Consider the following 16,449-nt stretch of genomic DNA (forward strand, 5'->3'; position numbering starts at 1 on the left):
AGTAAATGCCAACTCCCATTCTCAAACACCTGTCCTCTGGTCCACCTGCGTGCCAGGGTCTCTAACGCTGCCTCCGAACCCCTCACCTTTGCTGCCCTCCCATTTCTTTCTCAGCCCTTTATAACCGACTCCTTCAGTTTCCTAACTACTTCCAGGGAGAAAAAGAATCAAACAATTCTCTGTATTTCTTTTGGAGGCCTGCTGTGTATGTCTTTTGTCATCAGAAGGCTGCTCATAGAGGAAGTGTTCATCCCTCTGCCACGCGTCGGATTATTCCACAGAGCCCCCCAGGTGCTCCTCCGATGAGTTACCTTTCCCTCCTGCTTGGCCCACAGGTCCCACACAGCGTTGAGAAGGGCCGCGGTAGCCAGATGCACAACACCTTTCTCAGGACCGATCTGGTTAGGAAGCAAAACACACCAGCACTTCTTAGAAATGAGAGAGATTTAGGTCTCTTAGCCAGGGACACATTTCAGGACTTAAAAGGCATCAGTAAAAGCTCATGTAGAGGTTAAGCTTTTTTTTTTTCTTAATAGTTTCTAACCTATGGAAAAATTGCAAGAACAGCACAAAAAACTCTTGTATATTCCCCCCACCTCTATGTATATGTATGTACTTATATACACACACACATATACATATACAAATAGAACATATATAATATAAATAAAATTGATTTTACTGAACCATTTAAGTTGCAGATATCATTCTTCTCGAACCCTAAAAACTTCTGTGTAGGTCCTAAAAACAAGAATATTCTCTCACATAACCGCAGTAGTACAATGATCAAATTTGGGGAATAGGACATTGATAGAATACTACTGCCTAAAAGACAGTCCATACTCAAATTCTGCCAATTATCTCAATAATGTACTTTATTTTATTAACATATTGCATTTGTTCTGCCTCTTTAGTCTCTTTTTATCTGGAACAATTTTTCTAATTTTTTTTAAAGATGTGTTGACATTTTTAAAGCACACAGGCTAGTGGACTTGTAACTGTGTCCCCAATTTGGGTTGGTCTGGGGTTCCTTCATAATTGGGATTCAGGTCATAATTTTTTGGCACAAGTTCTAAGCAGACAATAATGTCATTTTGGTTTTTTACTAGGGGTATGATCTTCCAGCCCTTAGGTAAGGCAGGGTCCACAGCACTGCTGCACTGTGAGGTTACCATTTTCCTTTTCTAAGTACAGAGATTGGGCATGCATTGATGAATCTTGCCTCAATCAGTTATGGGTACAATATTTGCAATACGGTGATTGTCTAACATTATCATTCTTTTTGCATTAAGTTTTTACTCTATTATAATGACAAGCTTTTCCTGGTTGCTTGTTCACTACCTTAAATGGACTGACCCATGGATTCTTATGTTTTTCCATGAGTTACAAGCCATTACTAACGTATTTATTTTGATCCTTGAATTGTCCCAGATTTGGCCAACGGGAGTTTCTTCAAGGGAATGCCTTGAAAAGCAAATTCAACGTGCTTTGCAGAAAGTTCAAAATGAAATCCAAGGCAAGATGGCAAGTGCCTTCCCTTGTGCCTTTCTCCATGACTGGATGAGAGCCTGAGAAGTAGCAAAACACAGAGCTGCTGTCAGAAGACAAGGGCAAAGACCCAGTTATTGGACTGATCTTAGTGGGACAGAATCCTTTTCTCTAGAGCCTCACTCTTTTCATGCCTTGAACTTAGGGTTCAAAATATAGACTTTTACACATAAAAGTACTCTGGTCTCTATCTTCTTAACTTGGCTCTTCTGTTTCTGGCTTTAATAACTTCCTCCCCCAACTCCAATACTACCCATATACTCTGTCCCCCAGAAAGGCTGCCGATTCGGTACCTAATCTTCTAGAGGGTCTAGAACACTTCTTCCATTCAAGGAGTAGGAGTAGAGATGAAGTCCGTAGGGTCTCAGGATCCAAATATGTCCAGATTCAAGTCTTACAGAAAGAAATCAATTACCTCCAAACACTGTCTAAATGGTTCAAGCCCTAATTTATCTCAATACCATGTTTGACCTTAGAATTGTAAGCCTGTTTCTGTTTTCACATTTGTTGCCATCAAAGGACATCTTAGACCTTAGTAACATTACTCATAGAAGCATTTTATAAAATTGGCCCCTTACCCATCTGAGCTGCCCGTCGCTTGTGAGCTGCCTGTAGAAGCCTCTGAAGTCACCGACGATGTCCCTGAGGTCCTTGTTAAGCACATGGTGGGCGAGGGCATTCACAGCACAGACAACTATATAAGTAAGGATTCAATTCTTGTGTATGTTTTGGTATGAAGTCAATAAATTAAGACATGAAAACACCACAAACTAATGTGGGCGTTTTATGAAAGAAACTTCAAATACAAAAGGTACATGTTTTTAAAAACTGTCCCAAATATATCTTCTGTGTTTGTTGTAAGTAATATCATACATATGGAAGAGCTGTTAATCCATACATGGAGCTTCATTTGAGTAGAACAAACATATTTTGAATGGTTGCCGTGCGAGAAACAGAGCCATCAAGACAAAAGTTTAAGCCATACCCCCAATCTATTTTCTTGTTCACTTCGGAAAGTGTACAGGCAGTTTCAAAACCAAACCCTGCTAGTTCGTTGTTCCTAAGGAGTAAGAAGACCCTGACTTATCACCAAAAAAAAAAAAGTACCTTCTAATTATTGTCAAGCATAGAAAATATCTTGAATTCACAACATAACACACAAAGATGAAATGAATTTGCAATAAGCCTAATACATGTAAAATGTTAAAGTACATGAAAACACTTTCCTTAAATATTACATTTCTTCCTATTGACTTACTTATGATATACTACTCAAGTAATTTGAAAGTTAAACTTAATTTGGTTCAGCATGACCACTGTTTTTTTTGTTTTTTGTTTTTGGTATTCTACTGAAGGCTTTACTGTGTTATTTCAGATGAAGAATAAGTAACAAATTGAATGGGAGAGACCCTTCTACCTTTCAGTCATTCTAGAAAAACACTTAGTCTATACATCAATGGCCAAAATAATCAAATCAAGTCATCTGATTAGCCCCAAAGCAATTAATTTGTTACAAAAATTTTTGATAAACTTGTTTGGCGTTGCCATTTCTGCGATATGACTCAGACCATTTCGTAGGACAGCTGGAGAGTCGGCCAGATCCTAAGAAAAAGACCGTTTCAGTGTATGAAACATGCTGTCAGGACGTGACTGGCCTCTATGTGGAGAGCACTCAGATGATTGCACACTTGCTGTTAAATACAGCATTAGGGCTGGACCAACCATTCCATGTTCTCTAGGGCTTTTGTTAATGGGATATAGAATCATTCCACTTCAGACATGTATTCCCTAGAACCGCGAGAAGACAGAATCCTCCTCACGCCTTAATGGTTGGTGCTCATAGATTAAAGACCTCTGAAGAGTCTGTCAGCAAGTCACAGAGAGGTACACTATTATCTAGTAAAACCTCCATCTCGTTGATGAGATGGTGGCCAGAAATCACTGATGAAGCACTCCTCCGGCTTGCCCCACATGGCAAACGCATTTAACACAAGTTGAGGATGACCTCCTCTTTTACAGCTTCCCAGAGACGCAGCGCTAATATATTCATCTAGAGTATGTAGATTGTCCTTGCTCAAAAGGAGGGCACTGCAAGAAACTAACTAAAATTTCGTGCATTTGACAGAAATTTGGGTACTGGTGGTCATCCACTGTATGGGACAGTCTACTTCAGGTTTGCTTTGCTGCCGTGGGTGGGAGATTTCATCTGGAAAAAACTGGCCATTGAAGGCAGTGCCTTGCTGACTAACTCCTAGGGATCCCCTGGCCCAGGAAGGACATGTCCATAAAGCCTATGAATGACCATGGGTGCCTGAGCCTGAGGGCTGGTGTGAACCCTTACAGCTCTTTTTGTCTCTTTAGAAATTCTTCTTTCTTCATCTTTTTTTTCCTCTATTAAAAAAAAAACTATATTGGTTTATTCTATCTATTAAAAAAATAACTAAAACCCTCCCTCCCTTTCTCACACACACATACTAGCACTGCCTTCACAGTAATGAGGAAACCACTATTTCTTAATTTTTTTTTTTCCGATCATAAAAGAATGAACTACCAGGTAAGTAGGCTGACAAAGGCACAGAAGAACTGTGATGAGCTAATGGAATTTTTTTCAATGTTAATGTGAATGCCGTGTAACACATTCAGTGAGACCGTGGTAAATTACCTGAAATATGGAGCAAGGTTAAAGTTAAAATGGGTTCTGTCATGTTGTGGTCGACAAAAGGCAGAAGCGGACTACATCACCGCAAAAGAGCCGTTTATTAAAGGCGTAGAGAGATGGAAATTGATTCACGCCTGGCCGAGGTGCCCATCAGGACGGCTGGGGGATGGGAGTGGAGGAGGGACAGGTCAGCGAAGGCCCCAAAGCACAGAGCTCAGCAACCAGGGAGAGGAGCCTCCTATCTCCTATCTTGTGTCTCAGTGAGCACACAGGGTCCCTCCACCTCGAGCCGGAGTCAGCAAAGTTCAAAGTCTCGGCTATTAACAGAGTGGTTCCAATGGCCGTTCCGGTAACATATTTTGTAAGCTTGCTGAGTGTTACGCAACGCTTGGGGACCGCCCTATATGGTCTGCAGTATGGAGAAGGCGGTTTCATAAAGTACTCGACTTACACCAGAGACAAAGTTGCAGGAGAAGCTGACACACGGCTCACAAACCTGTCGTGGTCAGCGGGCACTGCCTTACGGAAAACATTAACAGCAAATGGTTGACTTAATGGAGAGGGAGACAGGGAATAGTTGCCGAGTCTCCTCCCGCTACCTGGCAAATTCCTAGCTTCAAGGAATAATCTTCAAGACTAATCTCACAGGCTCACCTCTGTTCTGAAGCTGCCCAAGACCCTCCTGGACAATGAACTAAACTTCTGTGTAACTTGTACCAGCTTTTAAAGAACTGTCCTTCTCACACTGCATGATCTTTTCTCCTATGGCTGTGTCCCTGAGAAGTTTGTGCATTCCTTCTCCGTGTATGCAGGATTCTGTCCCCTTTCTCTATCTCACTAAAATGATCTCTCCAGTGCCTGACACATGGGAGCGCTCAAGGGCAGTCTCTTACAGAACTGGCTGAGGGCACGACTGAAGGCCAGCCCTGTGAAGAGTGGAATAGTGGCCACCTCGCATCCACTTAAAGTGCAAGAAAGGTTCCCTTGTCCTCACACACACACATATGCACACACACACGTGCGTGCGTGTGCACACTCACCTTTCATCTGCTTGACAATATTAAAATCTTTCAGTGGGGCAAGACTTCTATTTTACATCTTAGGGAGAGCTGACAGTGCAAATATCCATGGGAGAGGTTCTACTGCATCACCACCAAATTTAGAGAATCTGTTTCCTTCCTTCTTAGATCCTCACACCTCAACTGTCATCATTTGGCTTCAGACCCTAATGATCCATAGAAATTGATCTGGCAAAGGTCACCTTTTGTACTTCTTGAATTTTGTACCTTGTACATGGATTAAGTATTTCAAAACAAAAATCAAACAAATAATTTGTATTTAAATGTGGAAAGAGGGGTGCCTGGGTGGCTCAGTCAGTTAAGCTTCTGCCTTGGCTTAGGTCATGATCTCAGGGTCCTGGGATTTAGCCCCACATCAGGCTCTCTGCTCAGCGGGGAGCCTGCTTTTCCCTCTATGTTCTCTTTCTCTCAAATAAATAAATAAAATCTTTTTAAAAAATGTTGTGGAAAGAAAGCACTTCAGGGAGTGGCTAGCTGAGCAGCTATCTGGGCCTCAGTCTCCCTATCTAAAAAATGAGGGGCCTCAAGACCCCCACTGAGCTCTCTCCAATTCTGAGAGAAGAACTGCACTCATAGCTCAATGAACAACCTGCTTTGCCCAGATACCAGCTCTGAAACAGGGCAGCCAGAGGCCCTTCCACCGTGAGGAGCAGTGGGCCTGAAACCACTCGCTGTGCAGTACTTTGCAGAGCAAGTGGCTCGCTGTGCACATCCCAGTAAGCCTTGCCACACAAGTGCCCATTTGTCCCTGTCATGTCCCTCAGCCGCCCGCCTAGCTCAGGCAGAGAAACAGGTCGAGATTCACGGATATGCCCGCAGTCCATTGACCCCTGCAAGGAGAAGGGCCGAGTTCTGCCGCCTTTTCATTTCTCCCCATGAAACAAATAACAAACCACGAAACATTGTCTTTACTCACCCTGAACAGCGTAAATACAGAGAAAAGTAAGGTCACAACTGGAATCTAAGTGAAAACGAAGCATTCCGGAACCTTAACGAGAATGTTCAACTCACCAACTTCCGTGCCTTTTCCCAGAGTGAAGGTAAGCCCGTACCCCTTGAGCCCGTCTTCCGCATCGGTCTCTAAGACGACATAGGCAGCCGAGTAGTCAGGGTCTGTGTGCTGCAGGAGAAACGCACCCCGCCCCACAAGGCAAACATGAGAAACCCAAAGGTACCCCTCAGTACATCATGTAAGACTAGAAAACGCAACAGGGGACGTTCAAGAGGAGCTCGAGTCTGATGCAAGCCTTGGTGTGCCCCCCAAAAATGGAGGAGTTCTGAATGGACAAAGGGAAAGTCCCCCTGACAGATTCATATCATTTCAACAAGGGCAATGCATACATTTTCAGTGCCAGTTTGCCATTAGGCCTCCTCTGATGATCAGCTCAGATTTTAATCCAGGAGTTTTTGCCTAAGCTACCTCTGCCAGCTCTCTGAACAGAGCTGTATTCACAAGCAGCCTCAAATGGAAGCAGCCAAGCCTTCAGAAAGCCTCACAGAAAACTGGACTTATCTTCGCTGCAGTCTGTAGGAGGGCTAAAAAGACAACGGCGCTGGTTCAGAGATCGCTGGGCGGAAACAAAGAATTAAGACTTAAGGACAAATTAGCCCGCTTTTTGTTTTGTTCTTTTTTAAAACTTGCTACTATCAAATGGTATTTTGGTAAGTGTTTACTGACCGACTATGATGAAACTCAACACTACCTGCTGATATGGGGGATGAGGGATGCAGAAGTGAAAAAACCAGTCTGTCTCCAGAAATTTCCCCTCAGTAGGGAGAAGCAGCAGGTGAGAACTACTGTGTGGGAAGTCCCCCTGAAGAGCAAGGGAGCAAGGAAAGAGGAAGCAGCGGACTGAGACACTAGGATGGGCAAGGAGACAAGTGAAGGCAGGGGCAAGGGAGAGCCATAGGAAACCCCGAGCCTTGTGAGACAGAAGTGAAAGGCCCCTGGGCCACCGGGGTGGCAAGTGAATGAAGACAAGACTGGATAGGTGGTGTGGGGGCAGATAATGGAGACCCCCAAAAGCCAGGCAGAAGATCTGAATGCATCAATAAGGAATGTAGGATGCAACTATTGATGTCTTTTTGCATAGGGCGGTGGCAATTGATTGTTTTTATTGTTATTATTACTACACAGTATTTGTTGCTCTGAAAAACTATTTTAAAAGCTACTTGATTTAATTTAATCCTTACAACAATATTATAAAATAGGTGCTATTATCCCTATCTGACAGATAGGAAACCGAGTTTATTTTTTTAAAGATTATATTTATTTGAGAGAGAGCAGGTGAGAGAGAGACCGCATGAGCTGGGGGTGGGGAGGGGCAGAGGGAGAGAAGCAGACTCTCCGCTGAGCAGGGAGCCCCACGTGAGGTTCTATCCCAGAACCCCAGGATCATGACCTGAGCCGAAGGCAGATCCTCAACCGACTGAGGCACCCAGGCGCCCCGGAAACTGAGTTTAAAGCAGAATTTAAATCCCTGTGCTCAGGGAAGGGGAGGAGGCACACAGAAGGCCTTTGTCTGGCATCAAAGCCTAGTGGAGAGCATTCGGTGTGAAGGGTTGCTGGGCACCAGTTGCATATCAGAGGTTGTGCAGGTTGCTGAGGGGGCACAGACACGTCTGCCCTTAAGAAAGTTAGAGTTTAGGGGCGCCTGGGTGGCTCAGTCGGTTGGGCATGTGCCTTCAGCTCAGGTCATGATCCCACGTCCTGGAATCAGGCCCTGTGTCGGGCTCCCTGCTCAGTGGGGAGCTTGCTTGTCCTTCTCTCTCTGCTGTTCCTCCTGCTCATGCTTTCTCTCAAATAAATAAAATCTTTAAAAAAAAGAGAAAGTGGGGCACCGGGGTGGCTCAGTAGTTAAGCGTCTGCCTTCGGCTCAGGTCATGATCCCAGGGTCTTGGGATGGAGCTCCGTATCGGGCTCTCTGCTCAGCAGGAATCCTGCTTCTCCCTCTCCTGCTCCCCCTGCTTGTGTTCCCTCTCTCGTGGTCTCTCTCTGTCAAATAAATATTTAAAAAAAAAATAAAAATAAAAAATAAAATAAATAAATAAAGAGAAAGTTATGGGAGCCTGGGTGGCTCAGCTGGTTAAGTGACTGCCTTCGGCTCAGGCCATGATCCTGGAGTCCCAGGATCGAGTCCCTGAGCAGGAAGCCTGCTTCTCCCTCTGACCTCCCCCCTCTCTCGTGCTCTCTCTCTCACTCTCTCTCAAATAAATAAATAAAATCTTTTAAAAAAAGAGAGAAAGTTATAGTTTAGAAGCCATGGTTATAGAAACTCTAATAGCAAGAGGCAGGACATGGTAAGTCTCTGGGAGAGATACAAACTATGGAAGCCAGGCAGAGAGCACTATGAGTGGGATGCATTTGAAGCTGGAGGAGACTTTATGATGAAAATAGAATCTGAGCTGGTTGGTTGAGGATGGGGAGCTTTCCAGTGAGGACTGAAGCTGTACACACAGAGGGGGTCTTACTGGGAGCAAACCGTGAGACAGGAGGGCCCTTGGGGCCTGAGCCCTGCAGAGGGAAGAAGGAGGCCAGTAAGGAAGCAGCCGAAGTCAGTTAGGGTGTAGAAGTGATGGCAGGAGGCAGCTGACAACATGACCCGCAGCCCCAGAGAAAGGACCCTGGAAGAAGAAAAAACAGTCAATCCCAAGAGAAGGAAGGAGACAGAAGATTTCAGATGAAGGAGGAAGTAAGCGTAAAGGTTGGAGGCAACAGGGATGAACGAGTCATTTAGTCTTTGGTGGGGAAGGAGCAGACACAGAAGGAAGAAGAGAGATGTTAGGGTCAAGGAAAGGTGATTCCAAAGTGGGAATCCCTGTCTCTATGGGATAGAAAAGGAACCACTGGGAAAAGAGACTGAGGAAGAAAATACTGGAGATGGAGGGGATGAGAATGGGGGCCTCGTCAGTCAAGAAGGGTGGGGATGGGGACACAGATTTGTCTGGGAGGATAGGACTCACAGAATAAAGGGAAAGATGAGAGGGTTAGTTTGGAGGCTGATGGGTGGAGATGGGGCCCACGGTGCATTTGTCTTCAGTCTTCTCCGTGATGCAGTGGGCAGTTTTCTAACTGCTGGGGGTGCGGGAATGGGAGCCAGAGGAGAGAGACAGTGGTCTGGGAGCACAGCCACTCCTGGGAGCTCAGCAGACAATGGGGAAAGGAGAGGGAAAGTATGACTGGCTGGGAAGTGGTGTTGGTGGGGGGAGGGTGTCAGCTGGAGCTGGGCTAAGAGCCGATAGCCCTGGAGCTCTCTGGAACCTTGATGAGTGCCTCAACAAGCAAGCAATTTATAAGTACAGGTCTGAGTGCTCCATGTTTCCTAAAAGGCCGATAAAAAAATCACAGCTGAATCCTTTACTTTTAACAGATTTGGGGGCCGTTTCAGGGCTCCTTCATGAAAATATCCTGCTTCTGATCAGGAAGCCTCCTCTGCTTCTAAGTGCTGAACAGAGCTGAATTGCTGAGTTCAGCATGTCATGAGGGTTTGGGAAGCAATACCTCCCAGAACTGCAAAGTAGCACATTCTATTAAGAAGGCACATGAGAATCAGCACACAACACACCCCATATCTCTGGAAGATAAATACTTAAGTATTTATGAGTTTGCAATACAGGTATCAGAGAACTTCTCTTGACCCTGAGGTCATAAACAACTTAGGCCCAGAGACAAATTCCATTTCTTAAAATTATTCTACTTAAAACCGGGCTACTTTAACACTTCACAAATTCAAAGCAGAGAAAAATCTAGGCCAGAGCCCCTTCTACTTCAGTTTCCTCATATGTAAATAGTAATTACAGACAATACTTTTTGATGGCTTTCTCTGTATTTAGGCACCTGATGGGCATCTCATTTATTACATGAAGCAGATATTATTATACCCATGTCACCGATAAGAAAACTGAGACCTTGGAAAGAGCCGTGATGTCCATCAACAGATGAATGGATAAAGTAGATAGAACTAGAGGCTATTATGCTAAGCGAAATAAGTCAATCAGGGAAAGAATTATCATATGATCTCACTGATGTGTGTAATTTAAGAAACAAAACATAGGATCATAGGGGCAGAGAGGAAAAAATAAAACAGATGAAACCAGAGAGGGAGACAAACCATAAGAGACTCTTTTTTTTTTTAAGATTTTATTTATTTATTTGACAGATAGAGACACAGCAAGAGAGGGAACACAAGCAGGGGGAATGGGAGAGGGAGAAACAGGCTTCCCGCAGATCAAGGAGCCTGATGTGGGGCTCCATCCCAGGACCAATCATGACATGAGCCAAAGGCAGACACTTAACGACTGAGCCACCCAGGTGCCCCACCGTAAGACTCTTAATCACAGGAAATAAACTGAGGGTTGCTGGAGGGCAGGGGGTGGGGGAAGTGGTAACTGGCTGATGGACATTAAGGAGGGCACATGTAATGAACACTGGGTGCTATATGCAACTGATGAGTCACTGACCTTGACCTCTGAAACCAATAATACATTATATGTTAATTAACTGAATTTAAAATTTTAAAATGGAAAAAAAAAAGGAAAACCAAAGCTTAAGAGAGTGAGCGGTTTAACCCACAGCTGCTACACATCAGAGGGGCAAAGTGGTTGCATTAGTTCAAGTGTTTGAATTTTACAAGCCAATGAAATTTCAAACACTTCTTTGGAGATCCACAAAGGATTGCCAACTGGGTGTTTTTTTTTTTTTTTAAGTCATTTAACATAATATAAGAAGGAACACAAAGATTTTAAAAAGCGAGAGTAACTTAATCTCAGAATAAAGGACATTTAAACGTAATAACTTTGTTTAGTCAGCATTTTTTTTTAAAGATTTATGTATTTCATTTTTTTGACAGAGAGAGAGAGACAGCGAGAGAGGGAACACAAGCAGGGGGAGTGGGAGAGGGAGAAACAGGCTTCCCGCTGAGCAGGGAGCCCGATGAGCCGAAGGCAGATGCTTAACGACTGAGCCACTCAGGCGCCCTAGTTAGCATTTTTTTTTTTTTTTTTTTTACGAGAGACCTATTTCTAAAAAAATATTTCAAGTTCACAAACAGCATAGGTAATGTAATGGTATCAGCGTGCCCTCCACCCACTTAGGAAGCACAACATTAGAGGGCGAATTAGAGTCCTCTGGTACTCATTCCCCTCCCTCCACACAGATAACAGGTAACCATCATCCTAACATGGATGTTTCTCACTTCCCTGCATTCCTACAGACCCAGGCAATTTTATTTTTCTCCTCTGTGGACTGAGGGCAATGAGAATCCAGTGGGTGTCAGCCCTCGGGGAGACCCAGTATAGAACTCCTTCCTATATTTGGGAACCACTGCACTAGACCGTGGTAGGGATGGAGAGTGTCCCTCCAAACACTATCAATAAGCAAACACGCCCTTCAGTATTTAGGTAGAAGGCTGTGCCTTTACAACATCTCCAAAGACTGGTATCTGCATAACTCTCAACAGTGTAAAATCCCTTCTAACAGTGTTTTCAGGTAATTTCATGACAGCCCCCCGCACATGCCCCAGAATTACTACGAGCTTGTTTGTCTGCTTTCCCAGCCAGAGTGTGACTCCATTTCAGAGATGGGCCCAAGATGCCCAGAGAGGTTGGCGTCTTCTCTAGGTCACACAGCAAGTTGTGGAGGAGGCAGGATCATAACCCAAAACACCCAGGCCCACCACCACGAACCCCACCAAGGTTTCAGTGCAGAAGAAGTATGTGTTCTAGGGTTTCGTGGGTGGGGATCCAACAAGAGCATTACGCTGTTGTTGCTTATTACGCATTCTACCATTTCCAGCAAAATGCGAATCATAATTGTAACAACAGAAGTATAAAACGTCAACAAATAAAAAATAAGGAAAGAAAAAAAAAGCCCAGGAATTGTGGAGAGTTTCGGGTTACTTTTATTCCCTTTCCCCTCCCGGCCTCCCCCTTTGCAAAAGCAACGGTTCCAAAATGGGGAACCTCCGCGACCCGCTGGGCTCCCTGCGCATACATGGGCCTGGACGTCCGCGGGAAGAGGCACCCGGCTGTCGCTCAGCGCTTACCATGGCGTCGGAGCCGTGGCCCCCCAGCGATGTGGAGAAGCGCACGTCGCGCACCAAGAGTCTGCAGATCCTGCCGCGCACCATGTTGCCGCGCACCCGGAGCTTCCCGAGCCGCCAATTCGGCTTCGGACACTATGCGCCGCGGAAGGGGCGGAGCCCGGCCCCGCAGGCGCTGATTGGCCGCGCGGCCGCGCACCAGAACTTGACCGGGCCCGAGTGGCAGGCCAGGATCCCGGCTCCCCTGGACGCTCTGGCGGTTCCTGCCGCGTCTGCAACCCCGTGCTGCCCCGCACGGCCCTCACGCGGATTCGCTGCGGGTCGCGGAGGACCCGGGACTGGGGGGGAGGGGTGTCCCGCGCTGCGTCAGCGTTTTGGCAAGACCGTGCCCCGCCCGGACGGGAAACTCGAGAAGGAACTTTCCCCGGCGCGGCGTCCAAGAGGAAGGAGCGGAGTCTGAACAAAGTTCGGTCGCCCAATAGCACAGTTGGGCTACGGGCTCCACTCTTGACCCAAGTTAATGCCGGCGCAGCCTGGGGAGACGTTAGAAAACCCTAGGTGTCTAAGTGACCTCAGCCCGTTTGTTACCCGATAAATTAAGAATCAAGTCACCCTTTATTACACCCCTTCTGAGGCGGCGTGGTTTAAATACATTACCTCCTATCCGTCCAGCTCTGCAAGGTGGTGTAGAAATGAGATTCAGGGAGATTAAGTGACTGGCTTGAGGCTACACAGCTAGTTAGGTAAGTGGCAGAGTGTTCCGGCTGCAAATCCTGGGCTCTGTCCTCTGGACTGCAGGGACTGTTTAAGAGGGAACTTGGTGAAAGCTATGGATTAGAAGGCACATTGATCCTTTGCTTTAAAGTACAGCACACACCATTTTAGTTCCTACTTTTGGGGCATGCTTTGAAGAATAAATGTTTGGGAAGCACTGCTACAGACATTATTCTATCGATTTGTGTTTATGTGGGTCTGGCAGGGATATTTTCAGGGATGCCCAGGACACCTCTGCTCCTTAAGGATGCATATAACCCTGCTGGATGAACTCCTTAGGCTTAACGCTTAAGTGAAGCAATAGGCCACTGGGACTGCTGTTAAGGGCCTTTACTCTTTGAAAGCAGTAGCCAGTTAGCTCCAGCTTATAGTGGTCCAGTGGGAACTAGAGCCCTGGATTGCTTTATGTTCTCATTTTCCAAGAGAAGTCTGAAATTCAAATGTTAATGTGAAATAGCCTTTTTCCTTGCCCTGCTCTACCCACTTTTGTGTGTGGCTGGAATATATGCTCAATTCACTTTTTCAGAATGGATCTGTGGCCTGGTTAATAAATTCTGAGTACTTTGTATTCTGAAGATGCCCTTTTCTTTTGGATTTGAATGCTGGTTTTATTATATAAAAGTCTTAGTTCAAATTAATACTTTAGTGTTAAGTCCCATTTTTTTTTTTTTTTTGAGAGGAAGGGAGGAGTGCCGGAAGGGCAGGGGGAGGGAGAATCTTAAGCAAGCTACACCTTGGGCGTGGAGCTGGACATGGGGCTCCATATCACAGCCCTCAGATCATGACCTGAGCTGAAATCGAGTTGGATGCTCAGCCGAACCACCCAGGTGTCCCTAATATCCCGTTCTTTAAAGAATAAGCCCTTTAATACCCTCAAGAAAAAGTTTGGATTTTCTCCTAATGGCTTTAAAATGTCACTATTTGTGTTTAGGATTAATTTAAAAATTAATTCTGTTCTACAACTGAGGGGTCCTTTCAACCAGAAGCAATATATTCCTCTGGAAAATCTTTCTGTATTTCTTTCATTAGTTCTTCCTCTTCATTCTTCTGTTTTCTTCATCTGGAGCTTAATTGGATTGATAATTGATCTTCTGAATCTATTATCCACCCCTGGAAAAAAAAAAACTTTTTGACTCTGTTCTTTTGTACTGAATCCTGGATATGTTCTTTGGCTTAATAATCGAACTCAGATTTGATCTCCAACTGTGTTTCTTCTTTTACTCACTCCAATTCTTTTTCCTTTGGTGTTGGATTTTTTTCCATCTGTTTTGAATTTCTAAATTTTCTTTTCATAGTACGGTTGTCCCCTCTTAACAGCAGGGGACACATTCCAAGACTTCCCCCCACTCAGTGGATGACTGAAACCACACTTAGTACCAAACCTTAGATATACTATGTTTTTTTATACATACATACATATGATAAAGTTTAATTTATAAGTTAGGCACAGGGGCGCCTGGGTGGCTCAGATGGTTAAGCGTCTGCCTTCGGCTCAGGTCATGATCCCAGGGTCCTGGGATCGAGTCCCACATCGGGCTCCCTGCTCCTTGGGAGCCTGCTTCTCCCTCTGCCTCTCTCTCTCTGTCTCTCATGAATAAATAAAAAAAAAAAAAAAAATGTATAAGTTAGGCACAGTAAGATTAACAATAAAATAGAATTATATCAGTATACAAATAAAAGTGAATGTGGTCTCTCAAAAAAATCTTTTTGTACTGTACTCACCCTTCTTGTGATGCTCTGAGATAAAATGCCTACATGATGACATGAGGTGAATGACTAGGCATTTTCTCAGTGTGTTAGGCTACTGACCTTCTGAGGATTCATCAGGAAGATCATCTGCTGCTGGGCAGCAGGCTAGCCACAGGTGACTAAAATCAGGGAAAACAAAACAACAGATGAGTAGACTAGTGTACCTTCACCCCTGTTGAAAAAAATGGATGCCACACCTTCTCAAAACAGTTTTCATTAGTTGCCTCCATTAAGTTTGGTTCTTTAGGTATTAGTTTTGGTTGTTGATTTCTTTTCCTTTACGGTGGTTTTCTTCACATTAGTCTTCATATGCCCATTATTTTTTTCTCATATGTCCGTTAACATTTATTGAGAATCACATTTTGCCTTTCTGTGAAGCTAGGCCTTGAAGACCTGTGTCTGGTGGTTGTGGAAGAGGGGGACACGTGGCAGCACAGGTATGTCAGCAGGTTTTCTTCTAGGTGAGGAGGCCTGTGTCCCTTCTGAGTTTTCAGAGTTGGATCCCAGGGGTAAATTTCAGAATAAACTACTCCATTTTCTGTTGCCCTTGTGGTGATCAGGGTTTACTTTAGGATCTGCTTGCTTTCCTCACCAGCCCCCAGATTCCATCTAGGACTCTCCCAAGGCAAACTGTGAACTATGGAAAACTGTTAGTATTGTTATCAGCTTATTATACCAGGACAGGCCTACCCAGACATTCCAAATGTTGCCCTCTAATTAATGACCCTAAAAAAAAAAAACACTATAATTAATAGCTCTGTTACTTCTAGGAAAAATAAAGTAAAAAGGACAGGATTTATACTACCATCTTAGCCAGAAAACCAGCTCAAATATTTGAAAGGACTTCAGACAATGGACCATAGGGAGAACAAGACTGACCGGAGAGAAGGAAACAAAAAACCCTGCAATTGTCCCATCTCACTGTCTACAGGCTACAGCACAAAGGGGGTGGGAGGGACAAAGAGAGCCTGTAGTGTTACTGAGTTGAGGGAACAAAAATTAGTGTTTATTTATATTAGTGGAGGCCAATGTGGCTATAGTCTGAGAGGGAGAGAACAGAAGGACCCCTTCTAAACTTTGGTTGAGTACTGATAGGCACATGAATGAGAGAAAACTACTCAAATTTAAGAGCCACTAGAAAGAACAGGCAAGAAAATTATTGGCAGTGGGGGTGGGGGTGTGTGGGTGGCTCAGTCGGTTAAGTGTCTGCCTTTGGCTCAGGTCATGATCTCAGGGTCCTGGGATCAAGCCCCGAATTGCATCAGGCTCTGTGCTCAGCAGGGAGTCTGCCTCTCCCTCTCCTTTTGCCCTCCCCCACTCATGCTTGCTCTCTCTTGCGCACACATGCACTTGCTCTCTCTCTCAAATAAATAAAATCTTAAAAAAAAAATTACTGGCAGTTGCACAGGGTTAGGAATAGTACCTGTCCCTGATAGTAAAGATTTGGTAATAATACATGGGATATTAGGTAGAATCCTCAGCAGGGTAGAGATCAAATCTTCTAAGATTAAAGATTGCTTTGGGGGCGCCTGGGTGGCTCAGTTGGTTAAGCGACTGCCTTCGGCTCAGGTCATGATCCTGGAGTCCCGGGATCGAGTCC

General features: G+C 44.8%; 1 protein-coding gene across 2 annotated transcripts in view; it reads right to left on the reverse strand.

The window, feature by feature from the left end:
• The window catches only part of ENOSF1 (enolase superfamily member 1), a 28,440-nt gene extending 16,010 nt beyond the window's left edge, over positions 1-12,430 (reverse strand). For both annotated transcript variants that reach the window (XM_044921241.1, XM_021686233.2), the window contains exons 1-4: positions 12,330-12,430; positions 6,298-6,406; positions 2,127-2,242; positions 312-398 (exon numbers count right to left, since the gene is read on the reverse strand). In XM_044921241.1, coding sequence (XP_044777176.1) covers positions 312-398; positions 2,127-2,242; positions 6,298-6,406; positions 12,330-12,413 — 396 coding nt within the window. In that variant the 5' untranslated portion in view covers positions 12,414-12,430. The remainder of the gene's footprint in view (positions 1-311; positions 399-2,126; positions 2,243-6,297; positions 6,407-12,329) is intronic.
• Between the last annotated feature and the right edge of the window lie 4,019 nt (positions 12,431-16,449).

The sequence above is a fragment of the Neomonachus schauinslandi genome, chromosome 14 (assembly GCF_002201575.2).
Source record: "Neomonachus schauinslandi chromosome 14, ASM220157v2, whole genome shotgun sequence".
Lineage (NCBI taxonomy): Eukaryota > Metazoa > Chordata > Mammalia > Carnivora > Phocidae > Neomonachus > Neomonachus schauinslandi.